This window comes from Panicum virgatum, chromosome 3K (genome assembly GCF_016808335.1).
Source record: "Panicum virgatum strain AP13 chromosome 3K, P.virgatum_v5, whole genome shotgun sequence".
Lineage (NCBI taxonomy): Eukaryota > Viridiplantae > Streptophyta > Magnoliopsida > Poales > Poaceae > Panicum > Panicum virgatum.
Genome location: NC_053138.1, coordinates 13,459,039 through 13,479,618, shown reverse-complemented (window position 1 = coordinate 13,479,618; position 20,580 = coordinate 13,459,039). Strand labels below are relative to the sequence as shown.

General features: G+C 53.5%; 3 protein-coding genes and 1 long non-coding RNA gene across 5 annotated transcripts; 2 read left to right on the top strand and 2 right to left on the bottom strand.

Annotated features, from left to right (window-relative positions):
* Positions 1–403: 403 nt before the first annotated feature.
* LOC120700487 (chaperone protein DnaJ-like) lies at positions 404–1,862 on the bottom strand. The gene is made up of 4 exons (XM_039984745.1): positions 1,614–1,862; positions 1,381–1,480; positions 1,203–1,291; positions 404–1,026 (listed from the first exon to the last, which is right to left on the bottom strand). The coding sequence occupies exons 1-4, from the start codon at positions 1,713–1,715 to the stop codon at positions 703–705; spliced, it is 615 nt and encodes a 204-aa protein (XP_039840679.1). The 5' UTR covers positions 1,716–1,862; the 3' UTR covers positions 404–702.
* A 1,281-nt stretch (positions 1,863–3,143) lies between these two features.
* LOC120700615 lies at positions 3,144–3,527 on the top strand. Its single transcript, XM_039984863.1, has one exon. It carries the CDS (start codon positions 3,144–3,146, stop codon positions 3,525–3,527), a length of 384 nt encoding a protein of 127 aa, XP_039840797.1.
* A 644-nt stretch (positions 3,528–4,171) lies between these two features.
* LOC120700486 (bidirectional sugar transporter SWEET5-like) lies at positions 4,172–5,547 on the bottom strand. The gene is made up of 3 exons (XM_039984744.1): positions 5,505–5,547; positions 4,847–5,382; positions 4,172–4,671 (listed from the first exon to the last, which is right to left on the bottom strand). The coding sequence occupies exons 1-3, from the start codon at positions 5,545–5,547 to the stop codon at positions 4,525–4,527; spliced, it is 726 nt and encodes a 241-aa protein (XP_039840678.1). The 3' UTR covers positions 4,172–4,524.
* Positions 5,548–8,462: 2,915 nt separating this feature from the next.
* LOC120700485 lies at positions 8,463–10,793 on the top strand. 2 transcript variants are annotated; one of them, XR_005685920.1, is made up of 3 exons: positions 8,463–8,936; positions 9,108–9,823; positions 10,471–10,793. It is a non-coding gene; the product is annotated as an uncharacterized LOC120700485 (long non-coding RNA). The 2 variants fall into 2 exon arrangements; XR_005685919.1 differs by lacking the exon at positions 8,463–8,936 and having other exon boundaries at positions 8,943–9,823.
* Positions 10,794–20,580: the final 9,787 nt, after the last annotated feature.

Sequence of the window (20,580 nt, the reverse complement as noted above, 5' to 3'; positions counted from 1 at the left end):
TGCTTAGCTGGGCAGCCTGGGCAAATGCTTTTGCTCTCTCTCTCTCTCTCTCTCTCTTTCTCTCCTGTGCTCCGGCCGCCGCCGTACCGACGCCTAGTGCGGTCGTCGAGCACCCCCGGCCCCGTTCGTTCGGTGGTGGGCGCCGCGGCCGCCGCCATCGTCGTCGAAGAAGGGAGGAGGACGTCCGACGATTTGGGCCTGCTGAAACGAACCCTCAAAACGAGCCCAGCCCATAACGGCCAGGCGTTGGACGGTTGGAGGTGTGGCGTGGCGTGGCGTGGCGTGTGAGCGCGAAAATTGCTACTAGCCCTACCCGGCCGTGAGAAGCAAGAACTCAGGAAAAAGAACAGCACCGAATTAATTGAACGGTATATTACTGAAGGTATTTGCACAAAAACATATATAATGAGAATAAGCAAAGCTTTTATTTGATCTTTGAAAGATCAAGAACATCCAGATACTCTCCCTGCTGGGTGATGCCACACACTGCTAGCACGATCAGCCTGGCGGATTCATAGGACACATCTCTTGTTACGGGACTCACGGGTACCGGATGAATGCCACCATTGCTGGACTGGACAGACAGCTTTGGTAACCTAGCGCTAGGATACATGCAAGTAGGAGCGAGCTAGGCTAGGCTACGATTATTTTCTTGAGCTCTCAGCACGGTGGGCCGCCGGCCGGCGAACGGAGCATATATAGCTAGTCTTTGCGGCCGCACCGCAGCCTGGCCTCGATCAAAGTCTGTAGCTTCGAGCGCGGGGCGGCACGGCGGCGCGGGGCCGAGGAGGAGCCTGCTGCACATCGGGCGTTCCGGGGTCCGCCGCCGCCGGGGCTGGTCCCCTCGTCGGGCGCCGCCGCGGTGGTGAAGGTGAAGGACAGGTCGATCCGTCCAGAAGCTGGCCTGCCGGTGCGAGCCGACGAGGAGGAGCTCTTGATCTTGATCTCTATCTTGTCGACCCTGTCCGACGGGTCGTCCACGGTGCCGCAGCCGCCAGGACGCTCCAGCACGCCGACCAAAGATTTCTGTACGTACGCAACGGTGTCACGGAACGAGACCACGAGACTGATCGATCGATCAGGTCCAATTCCGGCACTTCAGCTACCAAGCTGGGTACCGTACGGTGGCCGTGATGATCGATCAGTTGAACGTACAAGCAAATACTAGCAAGAGCCGCAGCCGCCCTCCCCGGCTGGCTTACCTTGTCGCGGCCGTTGGCAGCATCGTCGAACCGCTGCTGCTGGAGCAGGGCCCGGTCGTACATGGCCTTCCTCGACGGGTCGGACAGCACTGCCACTCCGCAAGGACACGCACTCCCGTCAGAAAAATTCAGCGTCTCGATGGAGCTCTGCACGTCGCAGGTGAAATAAAGCACTCACCTTTGTAGGCCTCCTGGATCTCGTGGTACCTGGCCAGGGCTTGCTCCTTCTGACGAGAGTGATCTCCTGCTGCCCCCTTCAGCTTGTCAGGGTGCCATATCTGCAAGCAACTCCACAGCCCGGCGGTTAAGGCTTGCGGCCACCGCCGTGTGCTCGTGCCGCTTGTTAGCCAAAAATCAAGGGGGTCGGCGGCGCCGCGCACTCACCAGGGACAGGCGGCGCCGCGCACTCACCAGGGACAGGCGGCGCCAGGCGGCGCGGATCTCGCCGGCGGACGCGTCACGAGCCACGCCAAGCACCGCGTAGTAGGTCGCCTTCCCGGAGCCCCCGGCCATGGCTGCTGCTAGCTCTCTGCTGTCAGCTGTGCGCTCCTCGCTGATGGATGCCTGGATCGGGGCCCCAAGCCCGCTGTCTTATAGCGCGCCGGGCACGAGGGGCGCGCGGGGCGCTGCCAGCCGCTGCAAGCAATGCAAAGTATCTTTGTGGGCGCCGCGCCGCGCCGCGCGGAAACCGGGGCCGCGGGGGGAGCGGCTCCGGAAAGGCGCTGAAACGGCTGGCGTTACCCTCGTTCCCCGCGCCAGCCAGCGGCCGGCCGCGCGCCGCGACAGCCGTCCGGCGCGACACTTGCACGCCGCGGCGCCGCCGGCGCGACACTTGTACGGCCGCGGCGAGAGGAGGCTTCGGCACGGTGCATGCCCGGCGCGGGGGCTCCGCGCGGCGCGGCCTTGTGGGCGTCAGCAGTGACCTGTGTGCGCGTGGATCGGCGCGGCGGGATCCCGGGAGGTGGTTCGGAGGGCTGGGAGGATCATGTGCGTTCTTGGCTTGGCTAGAAGGATGTGGATGGAGGTGCCATTGATGATGTGGAACAGTGGAAGCCTAGATTGGATGTCTTTTTTGGAAGAAATGAAAAAAAAAATCCTTTAGAACATGATTTGTCGGCGAAATAGAGTCCCAGTAGAACAAAGGGTCGGCGACGATGGCGATGCGGGCATCCCTTCTCCTTCGTAGAGAAGGAAATTGTAGGCATGGTGGCTCTGATAGGTGTTGACTATGTGCGAAAAGGATATATATGTGTGTGTGTGTGAAGGCACGAGGTCGAGTGCTATGTGATTGTAGGAGTAGTGCGGCGCTTGAAGCGGGTGTGCCGGCAGGGGATAGAGAAGAAGAGAGAGATAACGATGGGGCGGAAGTGGGGGTAATTGTGTGCTTTTATAGGCCGCTCATATATGGGTCTCGTGCGTTATGCATTGCACGCCATCTTAAATAGTTTAGAGGTTTACGTCATTGCATACGTATTCAATACTATATTTATGTGCAACCCAAATTATATTTCTTCCCTTGGCACGGTAAACACTAAACAGCTTTGAGATTTAGAGATCTTTTTTGTCGATGTTTTTCAAATAATTTTTATTAAAAAAATCAAATACTTCATTCCTAATGCCTCCGTTGAGTATCCACATTTTCAAAATCTTTATAACGTGGATCTACTTCTTGTTTATTTAATGACATCCAAATCAATAATCCTAATGCGAGAATCAAAGAAAGCAAAATAGGAGTGGGGGACATGATTGCGCAGTCAAATCCCGATCGGCGGTAAGTTAGCGCAGTGAAAAGGCAGAGCCACTAGTGACAGACGCATGGCGCCCCGCCGATCGCCATGACCATTTCTTAAACCCTCGATCATCGGGTCGTTGCATTGCAGGATACGACTAGTTCTTATCTGCACGCCGCGCGCGCCGTCCGGCAGCGAGAGATCGATCGCCATGGCGGCGGGCTACGCGGAGCAGCTCCTGGGGCGGGTGTCGAGCCTGGTGCGGACGTGCACCCGGCGCGTGTCGCGCGCCACCCGGCGCCTCCTCCGGCACAGGAAGAAGCCGGCGGCGGCGGCGCTGTGCGCTCGCGGGGCGGCCATCGACAAGAAGGGCGGCGAGGTGGCCCTGTGGAGCCGGCGGATCCTGATGGGGGAGCGGTGCCAGCCGCTGGACTTCGCGGGCGCCATCCACTACGACAGCTTCGGGCGGCGGCTGGCGCGGCCGCCCACGCCGCGCTCCGCGTCTTCCCTGTCGTGCCGCTCCCCCGGCAGCGCCGCCGCCGCCGCCGCCTCCGACGACGAAGACGCGAGCTACCTGGAGAACGCCGACGCCTGAACCGGATCTGGTTCGTGAGCGAGCCTCCGATCCTCCTCCGCAACTCTAGCTAGTGTTGTTTGCCTTGTCAGTGATTAATTTAATTGCGTGCTGGCTGCCAGCAATTTTTGCCCCCGTTTCTTGGCGTACGTGATGTGTTCGTGCTCCATGTCGCTGCTAGATCAAAATCAAATCAAAGAAGGGTGATCATGATTGATCCATGGATAGTAGTTAATCGCATGTTGTCGTCTTGTCGATGGAGATGGCGAGATGCATGCCGGAAAATTTGCATTGGTTAATTGGTTAGATCGGAGCGAGGTGTACAGTGACGAGGCGGGTCGAAAGCCGTGCTACTCGTTCGCAGCCCTCCTGAATGAACGTCTGACAAGGAGTGAGGCCCTCGGGCCTCGGCCGGGTCGGCCCAGATTAGGGGGTGTTGGGCTAAATACAAAAACTTAGGGCTCTAGCCTTTACTAGCACATACTTTTTTCTTCCATTTCCTATCTAATCGTTGATTCTAAGATGTCTGTAATTGTAAGACACCTTTTTACCATATATTTTTATGTGCTTTTGATGAATTCTATATACTTGTATTGCATGCTATATTTTCCATGTAACAATAGGCACACACTTGCACTGCAAAAAGCCCTCAGAAAAATAGGGAAGCAGGGTGCCAAGCAGCACAATAAGTATTTACGGGTGCGGCCAATGCAGCAACAAAGCCCTGCGCTGCGGCCCTACTCCCCAAACAAACAAGTTAGCAACAACGACTTACAAACACACACACGGACAACAAAAGGCTCCCAGAAATGAAGCCAAACCTGGCAAAAACAGCTAGCAGGCTTTTGCTTGCTGCGTGCCCTCGTATGGATCGCGACGAGACTGGCATGCGTTCGTGCATGCTGCTCATGCCCGCAGTACCTGTACATACAGCCACACACACTGACACAAACACAACTCCTACCCGGCCGGCCGGAATCCGGCTCGAGGTGAAATTAATTAAGCCGGCGCGGCGGCGCTAGTTCTTGCCCTCGTCGCCGGCCGTCACTGGCAGCTCCATGCCGCTATTACCGTCGCCGCTCGGCTTGCTGGGCGTCGACCCGTAGTAGCAGAAGTAGAGGATCAGCTGCGCCAAGCCCAGCAGCGTTCCCAGGCCGTTGGGGATCTGCATGCAGTTCAATTATATAGATTTACGCATGTGTGTGTGTCTATATATATATATATATATATATATATATATATATAAGTTTCTATATGCAGCGCGATGATGATATATAAATATATATACATATATAGGATGGCCGATCGAAACGGTCAGGTAATAAGGGAGAGAGGCCGACCGTGATGAAGATGTCGAATCGGATGAGCGCGTAGGTGGTCCAGCAGATGCCGTTGAGGAAGCTGACCAAGGAGAGCGTGAAGGGCATGTACTCGACGCTCTTGGTGGTGATGACTCGCTTCATGACGGTGAGCGGCGCGGCGTACATGATGGTGCCGAAGAAGATGCAGATGCTGCCGACGACCATGGAGCGCTGGTCGGTGGTGTGCGCGCCGAGGAGCACCCCCGCGGCGACGGCGGCGAGGAAGACGAGCTCCACGGCGAGGACGCCCAGCATCTTGAGGCGCTTGGGCCTGGGCGCGTAGGCGAAGAAGATGGAGAGGTAGACGGTCTCGATGAGGAGGCCCGTGCCGTTGATGGTGACCACGAGGATGCTGTTGGGGTGCACGATGGGGAGGCCGTAGAACACCCACAGCGCGCAGTTGAGGAACGTCGCCAGGTACGGGTCCGGCACGAACTTCTCCACGTCGCCCTTGTTCACGATCTGGATGAAGGTCGGCAGCGGCGACAGGAACAGGCCGAACGAGATGACGTTGCCTGCACCCCGGCGCAGTCGATCGATTATTTATATAGATAGATTCATTCTCAGCGCACGACACGACGATGCATCCACGCAGATCGAGAAATTTAATCAAAATGTTGCTCTGCTGCATGCGTACCGATGATGCCGACGATGTTGCGGACGGCGTCGGCGTTCACCATCTTCCCGGCCGCGCTTCCTCCTCCTCTCTTGCGAATGGCCGCAACTGCTACGACCACCGCGACAGAGAGTGACTGATAGCGTGTGAAACCGCAATCAAGAAACTGCAGTGGATTGGGGACGGGTTAGTTGCTGCTAACTAGTGGTGGTTGATTAGTTTATTATGGATCGACGAGACGATCTGATCCGGATCGGAGGCCTCTGCCTTCCTTTCCTCCCCTTGCGCACCACAAAGAGTCGAGATGGAGAGGCAGAGAGCTAGCACGGTTTCGGCCGGCCCATCGCCGCCGCTTTTATAGGCGCCGACGCCATGGATGGATATGCGACGTGTCGGCCAGCATGGCTAGAGATCGAAACAGATAGCAGGGCATGTGTCGAATCAAACCAAGTAAAGCCTATTTCAGCGCAGCGCGCCCTGGCCTGTTTTTCTGTTTGCGCCTAATACGTGCAAGCTTCTCATGCGCGCGTGCCGCACGGACGGTCCACGCGCAAGCTTATTTCTGGATAGGATGAACTGTTTGGCAGAGCCGCTCGCTCGGAGGTTGCATGCAGTTACGCCGGCGTCCGGTCACGGGCAGCCAGTAGGTTTTATCCGACACGCGGATGGATATGTCTCTTTTAGTTTCAGCTGCGCTCAATAAGCTCAATTTGCGCGGATGGATATGTTCAGGCAGCGGACCGGATGTCGGCTAATCCACTACAAAAAAAATGTGGTGATCTATGACGAAAATTTTATGACATTTTAATGGAGCGTCACAATTGCACACAATCTATGACGAATTTGAAGGTATGGACCCTAGGCCCAGAACTTTATGACGTTTTATTGAATTCGTCATAATTGAGCCCACAAAATATGACGTTTTATTGAATTCGTCATAACTGAGCCCACAAAACATGACGTTTTAACATTAATGTCATAAAAATCGTCATAGCTATTTTAACTATATGTTTTGACATTTTTCATTTTCAATTCAAGTTTTTGCTTCTCTTATTTGATCTTTCATAAAAATCATGAACTTTCATTCAGTGTCCTTTGTTTGCATGACAATTGCTATTATTAGATTTTTTTTCTCTGGCTTATTTGCTTCTACCCTACTGCGGCACCATGCCTTTGTTTGAGATGGAGTGGGAAATTAAATCTATTTACATATGGTCTGAACTATTTATATATACAAACATTTAAAATTTTCTTCTATTTTTAGGATATGAACTATAACCATGCCTCAGCGAGATTGTAAGAATTGAACTTGCAACCATCAAACAGAATGCTTGTGCAATTACTGTTGAGCTACGTGTCATTTGGTAGGCAAATATCTTTTAGTACTCAATATTTTTATAAAAACTTCTCTTGATTGGATGCAGCTCGGTCACCACCCGGGTCAGCAGCAAGGCCAGATCACCAGCCCAATCAACAGCCCAGTAAGCAGCCCCACGCCGCAACCTTTAATTAAAAAAAATGTTGCGCGTGGGGATGGAGGATCGAACCCACGACCCTGAGCAAGGGAACCAAAAGCCTCACCACTACGCTACTTGCTGGTTTGTTCACATCTCAAAGTTCTTTATAAACTAATATTCGTGATTTAATTTGGAAAATAATAAAAAAATATGCGCTTATAGGGCATCGAACTCTAATCATCAGGACCAGAAGGGCAAGCCCTACCAACTGCTCTACACCTTCGGTTGTGATGATGATTGGTATTATCCTATTTATAGACGGCAGTATTTCATGTTTTAATAATTTGGACAAAAATGAGGCGCAGAGAGGAGTGGGGATTCTCGAACGCGGGCCACGGCGTCGAGACCCGGGTGACCTACCAATGCGCCGGGTCTTTGTTTGTGACTAAGTGGACAATAGCTTTTTATATACTAGTATTGTGACGTGGCCTATAATGAAGAACAGATGTGTGATTCATCTTTTTCTTTTTGATCCAGAATTAAATTTTGTAATTAGTATTTCTTCCGCATATGAACTCCAAATTGGATGATTCTTTTTTCTGAATTTTTATAAAATCAGGATCTTTTATTTAGTGGCTTTTTTGTGCACTAATTGCTATATCTTGATTGTTTCGTAATACATGTTTTATTCCAATTAAATAAAGAATTGAAAAACATGTTTTTGCATAACAATTGCTAATGTAACTTGATATTTTTCAATGTTATGGTCAACATAAGGTGGTGTCTAAAATTGAGCTGTATACGGATTCGATTGTGTTATGATGTGTTCAAATCTCAAAGTTTGACTTCAATTACAAGAAACTATGTAAGAAATGTTCCATTTTGTGAACAATGTATTGTCTTACTTTATGCAAACTATTTAAGTTTTTTATGGAAAGCTTATAAACCAAAAATACGTTGTCATATCAATATATAGAATTTTTTTACTAGATTTGGATATTATTGTAATTATTATATGGTAATTTGGAGAAAGAAGTTTGAATTATCCGTAGAAGACAATTGAATTTTTCATCCATCTCCGAGACAGGGGCCGCAATGGAACTATGAGCCTAAATATAATTTTTCTACAATTTTTGTATCTTTTTGGGTACACAAAGTTCAAATTGTAATTACTTTCAATAAACATGTAGAAATTCATTTAAACCATTGAAAATAGTAAATGAGTTTGAAAATTATCAAATCTTCTACAATACAAATTATATGTAGTCTATTATATTTAGAAAATATATTAGTGTATATAAGATAATTATTTTTATATGTTACTTCACATTGGTGCAATAAAATAGGAAAAGAAAAAGAAAATTGTGAAATGGGCCGAAACACTAGCTAGGCCTGTTTTCCATCTGAGCCCAACTTATCCCGACCGTCCATCTCCGATCCAACGACTCGGATCGATCTGTAGATGTATAAATACACCAGCAAACCCTAGGCCAGCCTCCCATCCCCCTCCCTCTCTCCCTCGCATCCCTCCTCAAATCCCTCCGCCCCTCCGCATCTGCTACACGCCGCCGCCCCCCTCCTTCCTAGCTGCTTGCAAGGGGCCGAGGCAAGGCCCCCCGCGGCCGGCATGCTGCCATCGCGGGCGGTGGGAGGCCCTCCGCGGCCTCCGTGCGGCGCTCGCCGTAGGGGCAAGGCACGCCGCGGCCGGCGTGCCGCCGGGGTCCGGATATACCCTCTCCCTCGCCGGATCTAAGACTCTCTTGGCTGGATCTGCCTCGACGCCGGGTTCCTCTGTCTGGGCGACATGGAGCGGCCCTCTCCTTTCCGGCGGCGCTGGCGCGGCCTCCTGCATCGCCGCTCGCTCGCGAGGAGGTGCTGGACGGACGCGCAGCAGGCCGGCGTAGCTTTTGTGCCATGCTGGCATGAGGGCCGGCGGCGGCGCAGCTTGATACGCTGCGCTGCGACAGTCGGCGCCCACCCACCGGTTCCTGTGCAGGTAAACGCAGAGGAGAAGTAGTTATTCGTGTCGATATCTCCTTGTGAGAGTGACGTGTGCCGATTGCTTATTGCTTCTTGAATATGCCTGTCATTTGAGAGATTTCTACTTCTGTGATTTATGAGAATACATGCTTCGTAACCAGATAATATCTCATCTTTTCTATCGCAGATTCACTAATACATGCTTCGTAACCAGATAATATGAGAATATATATTACCAGAATAATAGGTATTACAACTTCATAGGGTGTCATGCTTCCTGATATCCATGTTTCATATGTCATGTTTGTCAAACAATACTAACATATGGTGAATTTTTATTTGTAGAGAGAGGGAGAGGGGATTTCATGTTGGCAGTAACTGTTAATATGCTGATGCAGATCCTTTTTAAGTCTGCCATGAGTTAACTTTGTCTTGGTACAATTTTGGTGCTTCAGATTTGTAACTTGTTACTTGTTATCACAATCTACTTGGTTTTGTTTGTTTTGAGTTAAGGTCAAGAACATGGGTGGCGTATCAATGGTCTAATCTTGTGTGAATCGGGTCCTCAACTGTATGTTGCTGCTGCTGCTCTACGGGCGTCGTGCACATGGAGGCGCTGGCCGGTTGGTCGTGGCACCGGTGCCCAGCGCCTGCCCGTGGTGCCTCTCAGTAGACAATTAATTTGTTTTATACAGGAAATCGAATTAATAAGCAGCAAGATTTTTATTTCTGAAGAAACTTCGCTAGCGCACTTGTCCATAGAGTATAGTGTTTTTGTGTGTTGCAAGCCTGCAACTGCTAATATTGGTTGTTTCTCTGTTGTTGAAGAGGAGAGGAAGCTTGCACTAGACAGACATGTAAAGAGCTTACATCTGAAGAGGAGAGGAAGCTTGCACTGGCAAGGTAAGATTCAACGCACCAATTTTCCAGCTCTACCTGGTCAGGTGATTTTCTTTAGGTTGTTGAAATGGTCCTCATCCTAGTGAAGTATAGATACTTTCAAATTGTTTTTCATGTGGAGGTAAATATTACATGTGTTGTTTTTTTTTACCCGTAGCGTTAGCACGGGCCAACTTACTAGTAGATGGTACGTAGCCATGATTATGTGTCTCACCAAGGAGGTTCCATAAAGAACCCATTCTGCTTGTCATATTAATTTTCCATTAGTAGCGTAAGGGAAAATCAAGAGGTACTTACTAGCAAATATACTATATGGAAGTAATGAGAGAGTTTGTTTCAGAAGTACCCAATGTACAGATATACTGAGCTAGTAAATATTCTAAGAACTTGATAATTTGCGGTGCCTTTGGAACCCATCGTTTTGGCATTCATTTGTGCTAGTTTAAGTTAATTTACATGTAAATTCAGAGCTAGTATTCACATGTTTTAATCATAGGTCACAACCAGTTAATTGCTACACATTGCTTCATCAAATTGGTTTCCTGATTCTACACTTGTTCCATATACACCTGTGTACATGTTTCTTACTATCATTCTGTTTGTTTTGATTTTTCGATGAATGCACACTTACTCGCTGTCATTTATTTTAGATCATGATGACCTGCTTGTTGACAACATCTACATGGCTAATGGAGGTGATGCCATTCCTCGGCCTGATCCGCACAGCCAAATGTCAATATTTAGTATTGTTTTTACTGCATATCTATTTTGTTTAATTGAACCTGCTGTACAGTCAATGCTTTAGCAAATGATTTACCACAGCATGTAAATTTTGAGGTGCTTCTCAATGTAAATACGAGATATTGTATTTGATTTGATGCTGTGGGAAATGGTCTTACAATTTTGGTATGTATTCTGGGTTGTAATGACTATTCTAATAAAAGGGTTGAAAATCAGGTCTAATTTTGTGGCCTACTCTGAATTGGGCCCATCCACTTGTGGGCTGTGCTGTTGATGTCACTTGCCACGTCACGTGCGATTGCCACGTCACTTTCCACATCATTGCCATGTCAGCAGGCATGTCATCATTGCTATCCACGTCACCGTCAAGTCAACATCCACGTCATCCTTCATGTCATCATTAAATGACATGGTAAATGAATCTGTGACGAAAATTATACTGTTCGTGACGTTAATTTTCGTCATAGAAAACGGGCTTGGGTTGGGCTTCGGGGGCCCGGGGATATTTCATGACGGTTTTAAAACGTCATGGATCAAGCAATCTATGACGAAAATTTAAGAAACGTCACGAGGTGTGATCTATGACGCTCAATACATGACGTTATTTGAGATCGTCATAGATATTGTTTTATGACGATTTTTCAGTGATCTGTGATGAAATTTAATCGTCATGGATCAACAGATTTTTTGTAGTGATCATCTGCTATCAAAGCCGTAGTAATATTAATTTGACTGTCATCTGCTAATCATTTCACATTCCTTTAGGCAGAGAACAAGCCATAGTCTGAGCTTAGCTTTTTGTACGCAAGCTTAGCTTCAGTGTGCTGCTCTGACCTAAAGATTGGAGCATTGCATCCTTTCCATCATATGCACTATACAGCACGAGGTTTTTTTTTTCAAAAAATTGTTGGAGCGCATATTTCATTATGATGAGGTAAGAATGCGTGTGAGCGGGAGTCCTTAACACGCATAGCTGAAGTGATTTGCAAACTAAGAGTCTGTTTGGTAGAGGTTTGTCGGTATTCTGTAGCAGGGATACACACTCTTACTGCAGCAAGGCAGGACTCGCGTAGCCATTCGTAGCTACGCCATAAGGGGTGGAGTAGCCGGGCCCCACAGGCCAGGCTCTTTCCTCACCAGACCAACGGCCCCGGACCCGCTCCCCACTCTGGGAGGGGTCCGGTGACGCCACGAGTCCATGAGGAGGGGAAGCTCCGAGCCAACAACTGAGGGCTCGGACCCCCCATAGGGGTCCGGGACCTCCCCGCGCCCGCCGGACCTCCCGCGCACGTAGAACCAACATACCGCCAGAGGGGGGTCCGGAACCGCCACGTGTCCCGCAGGCGCGGGCGAGGGAGCGAGTCTTCCGCTGGAAGACTCGCCCACCCATCGCATTCAATGCAGGTGGTTCAGGCGAGCTCTGCCGCCACGGCACGCGGGGCAGCCCTTGCCAGGTCTCACTGTAGACTGCGTATTACCGAGGTACACAGTGCAGCCGACTGCGCCGCATCCGCGCAGAGCCATCTGCCGCATTAAATGGATACAACGGCACGTCACTTTTCCATCATGCCGCCTACGCCGCAAGCTACACGGCCGTTCAGCTACGCTGCAGGTAACGCCGCACGCTACACCCTGGCGCCGTTTCGACAAGACAGGGCAAAGCACGCCGATCGGAAGATTCCCACGGACAAACCAAGGATGAGATCTTCTTGACCTGCAATGCCATAATGTATGGACAGTACGTTATCTTATACTACATCGTTTGGGGCCCATCTGTCGGGGACCCAACGGCCATGTACGCGCCTACCTTGAGATATAAAAGGGAGGCGCTCGCTGCACAGGACAAGCTCTCTCGGGCACACACAGACGCACACTAGACTCAGCTCCAAGCTCTTCCAGACTCAAACAATACAACACACAGTGGACGTAGGGTATTACGCTCCGGCGGCCCGAACCACTCTAACCCGCTGTGTTCATCGTGTTCCTGAGCGAGATCGAACTAGTCCTAACTAATCCCCGAGTACTCACCCTTTGGGCTTAGGCAGGTGCATTTCACCACCCGGCTGTGGTTTGCCACACCACGACATTTGGCGCGCCAGGTAGGGGCTCTTAGCTGGTCGCAGTGCATCTCTTGCTCGTCTCCATGGTTCGGGTGGACGACGTGGAGATGACGGAGGGTGTGGCGTCCTCCACGCCACACGCATCTCGCGTTCCTGCTCCAGGGGCAACCATGCCAGTGGAGCAGCCACCGTCGGCGGTGGCGCGCGCTACGCGTCTGCAAGAGTCAGGGCGCCCATCAAGGGCCCCCTCACAGGCTGCGAGCGGCGGAGCGCTGGCAGCGGTTAGGGAGTTGCTTCGCAACCCTCCGATTGCAGCAGCCTCGCCAGACGCCCTGAGGCAGTGGCGGGATGACGTAGACCGTCTCCTCCATCTGGCTCAGGCCTCCCCCAGTTCAGCAAGGACTGGGCAACGACCTCCGCCTGGCAATGCGGTGGTACCCTACCACCAGCGCTAGGGCAGTGCGTCGGCATCCGTGCGCTCCCCCACAGTGAGGGGTGCACGAACAGAAGACCTGCAGGCGGAGTTCAACCGTAGGCGCGCGGGTGAGGACGCCCGCATCTCCGTGGAGAGGGCACGAGAGCGCCGCCTCAACATTGAAGGCTGCAACCTCAATGCCGACTTGGACGTGGCAGCACCCAAGCCTCCGGTGAACGCCCGGATTCAGGCGGGCACCCCGGTGGCTGGGGTGGGCTGCGCTGCGCTGGCGGAGCACCTTCGTGCGGTGGCATGGCCATCCAAGTTCCGCCCGCACCTGCCGGAGAAGTACGACGGTATCACTAACCCGTCAGAATTCCTGCAGGTGTACGTTACCGCCATCACAGCAGCTGGTGGTAACGACGCCGTCATGGCGAGCTACTTTCATGTAGCCTTGTCTGGGCCAGCCCGAACTTGGCTCATGAACCTCACTCCAGGGACGATTCAGTCCTGGGAGGAGCTCTGTGCGAGGTTCACAGCGAACTTCGCCAGTGCATACCAGCAGCATGGTGTGGAGGCTCACCTCCACGCCGTGAGGCAGAAGCCTGGAGAGACGCTCCGGGCATTCATCTCGCGCTTCACCAAGGTACAGGGTACCATTCATCGAATCACTGACGCATCTATTATCACCGCTTTCTGTCAGGGTGTACGTGATGAGAAGATGCTCGAGAAGCTGGCGACGCACAAGATGGAAAGCGTTACCACGCTTTTCTCCCTGGCAGACAAATGTGCCAGGGCAGCTGAGGGCCGTGCATGGCACTCAGCCCCCCAAGACGGAGACGCCAAAGCTGGTGGCTCCGGTGCTACCGCCCAGGGCGGTGGCAAGAAGAAGAAGAACCAGAGCCGGAGTCGCGGGGAGCCGCAACCCGGCGGTCCAGCCGTTGCAGCAGCGGCACCAGCTGCCGCGGCAGCGACTGGGGGCCAGAATGCGCATGGCAAACGCCCTCGCCCGCAAGGTGGCGGCGGGGGTTCATGCCCAGTGCATCCCACCGCTCGCCACAGCGCCGCTGACTGCCGCGAGATCCAGAAGCTTGTGAAGCGGGTCAGTGGGCGGCGTGAGCAGTCCTCTAAGGACGGCTCACCCCCTCCTCGCCAGCGGCCTGGCAAGGAGAAGGCCTCCGACAGCGGGACCACTGTCGGGGAGAAGGAGCTGGGGTACCAATCCCCCGCTCGGGAGCTGAAGGGCGTGTACCACGACGACAACTCCGACTCTGACAACGACGACCGCCGCAAGAAGCTGTACGTAATGTACGGCGGAAGCTGGGAGCTTGTATCCCGACGGGACGTGAAGACCCTTCGCCGAGAAGTCCTTTCGGTGAAGCCGGGGGTCCCGAAAGCGGCGCCACACCACAGGTGGATGAACACCACCATCTCTTTCGGGCCATCCGACTGCCCGGAGAATATGGCTGGGGCTGGTGTACTACCTTTAGTCACCGCCCCTGTCATATCCAACGTTAGGCTCTATCACGTGCTGATAGACGGTGGGGCTGGCCTCAACGTCATCGGCTATGCAGCGTTTAAGCAGCTGCAGATCCCGGAGTCCAAGCTGACTCCCTCTTGGAGTGGGCCCACATCCGGTGTTCCCTCTGGGGAGTATCACCTTGCCAGTCACGTTCGAGACCGAGGAGAACTTCCGCACAGAGAGCGTCCAGTTCGATGTTGCGGAGGTGAAACTCCCGTTCAATGCCATCATTGGCCGGCCGGCTCTCTACCGCTTCATGGCCATTGCCCATTACGGGTATTTGGTCCTGAAGATGCCTTCCTCTATTGGTGTCCTCACCGTGCGGGGTGACCGCACCGCTGCCGTCACTGCAGTTGAGAGACTGCATGCTCTGGCGGCAGAGGCTGCACGTTCCGAGGAGGACCCATCCACCTCACAACCCAGGGCGCCTACAAAGGCACCTAAGGTTCAGCCGTCTGCTCCGGACGATGTTCTCGTGAAGACGGTGCAGATCGAAGCGGACTCCTCCAAGACCACCTGCATCGCGGGAAATTTGGAGGAGAAATAGGAAGACGCGCTCATCACTTTCCTCCGAGCAAATGTCGACGTGTTCGCCTGGGAACCGTCACAGATGCCCGGGATCCCCAGGGAACTGATCGAGCACCATCTGAGGATCTACCCCGACGCCACGCCGGTGCGCCAGAAGCCTCGGAAGCAGTCCATGGAGCGGCAGAACTTCATCCGTGAAGAAGTCCGCAATGCTATTACACGCTGGCTTCATCGAGGAGGTCCACCACCCCGAGTGGTTGGCCAACCCGGTAGTCGTCCCAAAGGCCAACGGGAAGCTTCGGATGTGCATCGACTACACCAGCCTCAACAAGGCATGTCCTAGAGACCCCTATCCTCTTCCACGTATCGATCAGGTCGTGGACTCCACCTCCGGGTGCGACCTTTTGTCTTTCCTAGATGCATACTCTGGTTTTCACCATATTCAAATGTCTAGAGAGGATAGGAAGCATACTGCTTTTGTAACAGTGGATGGGCTCTATTGCTATATTGTCATGCCATATGGTCTGAGGAATGCCTTACCCACGTTTGTACGAGCTATGAACAAAACCTTCTGTAATCTAATTAGAGATATTGTTGAGGTGTATGTTGATGACATTGTGGTCAAGACTAAGGTAGGGTCAACATTAGTTGAAGACCTGTCCCTCATCTTCGACCGACTGCGCACCACGCGCACGAAGCTGAATCCCGAGAAGTGCATCTTCGGCGTCTCGGCAGGGAAGCTGCTGGGTTTCCTGGTCTCACATCGGGGCATCGAGGCAAACCCAGCCAAGATCAAGGCGATCGAGGCGATGAGGCCTCCTGGCCGCTTCAAAGACGTCCAGAAGCTTACTGGATCTCTCGCCGCTCTTAGCCGCTTCATATCGAGGCTGACTAAGAGGGCCCTCTCCTTCTTCAAGCTATTGAGGAGGTCCGGTCCATTCTCTTGGACTGAAGAGGCTGAACAAGCCTTCCAAGAACTGAAGCAGCATCTCACCTCACTGCCAGTATTGGTGGCTCCAGAGCCAGGTGAGACGCTGTTTTTGTATCTTGCTGCATCTGCAGAGGCAGTCAGCATGGTGCTGGTCGCCGAGAGGACGGAGCAAGCTCGCTAGGGGGGACACCAGGGTCTCCCCGGCCAAGGAAGGTGAGCTGGACCCTGCACACGGGGGCCCGTCAGCCTCACCTCTGCCTGAAGGTTCGGACCCCGGACAAGGGGGTCCGGAGGAGCCTCGTTCTAGTGGGAACCCAGAACCGCTGGAGGCAGACGAAGCTCTGATCTTTGGCCTGACACAAGCCCTGTCTCTAGGGGTCCGGTAGTTTCTGGTGAAGGGGAACTCTCAGCTAATCATCAAGCAGGTCTGAGGGGATTGCAGCTGCAACAATCCCCAGCTCGCTGCATACCTCATCCACGTGAGGAAGTTCGAGAAGGACTTCGACGCCTTGGAACTGCAACATGTCCCCCGCGAACTCAACTCGGCAGCAGATGATCTCTCCACGAGAGCATCTACTTGGGCATTCGTGCCCGAGGGCGTCTTCGAAAGACGGTTGCTGAGACCTACCGCCCAGCCTGCCGAACTGGGTGAAGGGGATCAAGCTAGCACCTCGAAGCTAGCGGTCCCGGCGGCATTCCACCTGTGGTGCCTGCCCTGGGTTGTGAGCTCTGTCGAGGATCCTGGAGACCACATAGATCCACTCCCACCTGCTCAGGGAAGTCCCGATGCATGGATCTCCGAGATCCTGGGCTACCTGAAAGACAACATCCTCCCTGATGACGATGTGTCCGCTGAGCGCATAGTACGATTGGCTAAACGCTACGCGGTGGTAGAAGGAGATCTCTATCGTCGTGGCACCAATGGTATCCTCATGCGGTGCATTTCCTAGGGAGAGGGCCGCGAGTTGCTCGCGGAGATCCATGGAGGCGAGTGTGGAAGTCATTCCTCATCTCGCACACTTGTTGGTAAGACCTTTCAGCATGGCTTCTACTGGCCGACAGCACTCCAGGATGCGGCTGAGCTGGTAAAGTCCTGCAAAGCATGCCAGTTCCATGCAAAGCGAATACACACACCGGCTCAAGCTCTGCAAATGATCCCGTCCTCATGGCCATTCGCCGTATGGGGAGTGGATATCCTGGGGCCGTTCCCTCGGGACGTCGGCGGGTATCGGTTCCTCTACGTCGTCATCGACATGTTCACAAAGTGGCCGGAGGTTACCCCTGTGGTGAATAAAACTAAGAAATCAGCAGTCGCATTCCTCAAGTCCATTGTGTGCAGATTTGGTGTCCCAAACCGCATCATCGCGGAAAACGGGACCCAATTCAAAAGCAGACTCTTCCAAGAGTACTGCGAGGACATCGGCATCCAGCTATGCTTTGCGTCCGTGGCCCATCCCCGCAGCAATGGACAGGTTGAGAGAGCGAACATAGAGATCCTCAGGGGACTCAAGACCCGCACCTACAACTGCTTGAAGAAGCATGGTGCCAAATGGGTTTACGAGCTTCCGTGCGTACTATGGGGCAACCGGACCACACCCAGCCGAGCCACTGGGGAGACTCCATTCTTCCTGGTCTACGGGGCTGGAGCATGCCTTCCCCCAGAAATTCACCTGGTCTCACCACGGGTCCAGGCTTTTGACGAGTCCATGCAGGAACAACTGCGGCGTGACGATGTGGACTTCGTCGACGAACGAAGGTGGCGAGCAGCAATCCGAAATACACGCTACAACCAGGCGCTCAGGCGCTATCATCAACGGTTCATGCACAGTAGGGAGCTCCGGGCTGGCGACCTCGTCCTGAGGCGGATCCTGAACCGAGCAGGGCTCCACAAACTCTCCCCTAGCTGGGAGGGGCCCTTCAAGGTTACAGAAGTATGCCAGCCCGGATGCGTTCGCCTTTCCACAGAAGATGAAGTGCTGATGCCCAACCCATGGAACATAGAGCATCTGTGTAAATTTTACACTTAGGCAGAGTAGGGAAATGAATTTTTCCTTTGTAATAAGATAGAATTAACGTGCGGCCAGAGCGGTTGGGGTCCGCCCTCGTAAACCCGGCCTCTGGCATCCATCGCACCGTCGGCTAGCATTAACGCGCGGCCCAGAGCGGTAGAGGTCCGCCCTCGTAAACCCGGCCTCTGGCATCCATCGCGCAAGACATGTATATCAAGTTGAGAAGGAAAGATTTGCCCCGGTTCTGTCTTTGTGTCAAAATTTTATTTCACATTTTGATTCTGATCGGTTGTGTCCCTTGTCCCTGAACTATCTCCGTGCTGCGTGTGGGTCGCGGCAGACATTGGAAGAGGTGATGGAAGGTGACTTGGGGGTTAATGGAGGAGCGCCTGTGGCTGTTCACTCTGGTCGCTACAGCTAATATCTGTATTGAGTTGCTGAACTGCCGTACAGGTCCGGACCCCCTTGCTGCTAGGAGAGGGGTCCGGACCCCTAGAGACCTGCTTTGGAGAGGGGGTGCTTGTTTCCTGGGGTGGTTCGGAGTCCTGTGTAGCCTCTTAGCCAGTTCCGTACCCAAAGCCTACACACCCCACCACCCTGTAACGAGTGCTCTAGTACTCGGAGCTGGGTAATTAGGGGCCCGGACCTCGTTCTAGCTCAAGGGTTGGCTTCCTAAGTCCTACACGGCAGGTCCAGCTCCTTATCTCAAGGATCGAGTATGACAGAATGACCTCACCCACTGCTAAGAGGGGTCTGGAACGACGGAGCCAGGTCCGGTAAAGTCGTGATTGTTTCCTGGAGTGGTCCGGAGCCCTGTGTAGCGTCTTAGTCTGGTTCTGCACCCTAAGCCTACACACTCCACCACTCTGTGACAAGCATTGAACTGACTGGACCTGCACATCCGGAGTCCCGGACCTCATACTAGCTTGGGGGCCGGTCCATAATAAGTCCCGCGGGCCTGCTACTAAGCTGTGACTTTGAGTGGTATGCAGGTTAAGCCTTCACTGGTGGTATATAGCCTCAAACCATTGAGCCTACCTACCAGGGGGTCCCGGCATCCACTTTAAAGGTTTCATGCAGATCGAGGTCCAGTCTCGGTGGTAGACAGACTCAAAACAACTGAGCCTGTCTCCCAGGGGGCCCGGAGCATTCGCTTTGAGCCAGACATCACGGATCGATTCTGCATGTGTCAAGCAGCTAAGTTGCAGTATCATTACTACCATATAAGCGAGTTTGATTCTCCTCTCTGTAGTTCTTTCCGCTACACAGGGAATAAGACGCTCGTTCGACTTGCAATCTATGCTACACCTATGCCCAAGGACGCTTGCTCAACCTCATACGGGGTCCGGAGTGTCTTCTTCGGCTCGGATGGCGGATAGGTCCAAACAACTGAACCTATCTGCCAGGGGGCCAGGGCGCTGCGGTGCTGCGTACCGCAAACCAGAACAATTGACAAACAGCTAAGTTGAAATTTTCTTCTATTAAGATTCAAAAAGTACAATGTTTTGTTACATAACACAAAAAACAAAACAAAAGTACAATGTCAAGCTCCATCTCGGCAGCAGTCTGCTTGCTGGCAGCCTCCTGCAGCTCCTGGCGCCATTGGTGCAGGGATCCGGAGAGCTTGTCGAGCTCCTACTTGCGGATCTCGAGACCCTGGCAGCGGGTCTCAAGCTCCGACCGCTGGGCTGCGAGGCGAGTCTCAAGTTCGGACCACTGAACCGCGAGGCTGGTTACCTCCTTGCCAAAAGCCTCCTCCCGTAGTGCCAGGGCCTTTTCCCGGCTTGCTACCGCAACCTCCCGGTCGAACACCTTTCGAAGATTGGCTCGGTAGGCCTCTTGGTCGGCCTTGAGCTTGGACCGAGCATCCGCAGCATGGGAGGCTTCGGCCTTCGTGCGTGCCTCCAGGCGGGTGTGCCAGTCGCCGAGGCGCTGGTGCTCGCTCTCTAGAGCAGCCCACTCCCGCCGGAAGGCCGCCTCGGAGGTAGAGGTCGCCTCCTCTATCGACTGCCGGATCCGGACCAGCACCTGGGGGGAGCCCCTTCCTCCTCCGGGGGACCCTGTAGGGGCCGCATGCCGCAGGCCTCCTCTAGCTCTTCCTCTTCCGCAGGGTGAGCTGTGGGGGAGGGGACATCCGGTACAGGCGTCGGGACCTCAGGAGCCAAGGAGCTCACTATTGCTGCACCTGCTGCCGATGTGCTCGCCGTTGCCGCGCCCGTCGCCGCTGCGCTCGCCGAAGCCAAGTCCAGTGACGGCACGACAGTCGCCGTAGCCAAGGCCTCGGGGGCCACCGCGTCTGGTGTGGCTGTGCCTGGCACTGGCGCATCCGCCGCCACCACGTCGGGTGTGGCTGCGCCTGGCACTGGCGCATCCGCCGCCGCTGCGTCGGGCGTAGCAGCGCCTGACGTTGGCGCACCCGCCGCCGTCGTGTTGGGCGCCACCAGGTTGGCGGAAGCCGCTGCACCCGGGCTCCCCGCACCCATCGAAGCTCCCGCCGTTGTGTCGGGCGTTGCAGCGCTTGCTGCTGGCGCACCCGCCGCCGCCGTGTTGGGCG

Bases quoted from the DNA above. Each gene is read 5' to 3' on its own strand.
- LOC120700487 (XM_039984745.1), bottom strand. From the start codon at position 1,715: ATGGCCGGGGGCTCCGGGAAGGCGACCTACTACGCGGTGCTTGGCGTG. The intron at 1,481-1,613 runs GTGAGTGCGCGG...AGTTGCTTGCAG, and splicing joins CCTGGCGCCGCCTGTCCCTG to ATATGGCACCCTGACAAGCT. The intron at 1,292-1,380 runs GTGAGTGCTTTA...GCGGAGTGGCAG, and splicing joins GATCCAGGAGGCCTACAAAG to TGCTGTCCGACCCGTCGAGG.
- LOC120700615 (XM_039984863.1), top strand. From the start codon at position 3,144: ATGGCGGCGGGCTACGCGGAGCAGCTCCTGGGGCGGGTGTCGAGCCTG.
- LOC120700486 (XM_039984744.1), bottom strand. From the start codon at position 5,547: ATGGTGAACGCCGACGCCGTCCGCAACATCGTCGGCATCATCG. The intron at 5,383-5,504 runs GTACGCATGCAG...GCCGGGGTGCAG, and splicing joins CAACATCGTCGGCATCATCG to GCAACGTCATCTCGTTCGGC. The intron at 4,672-4,846 runs GTCGGCCTCTCT...AACTGCATGCAG, and splicing joins GATTCGACATCTTCATCACG to ATCCCCAACGGCCTGGGAAC.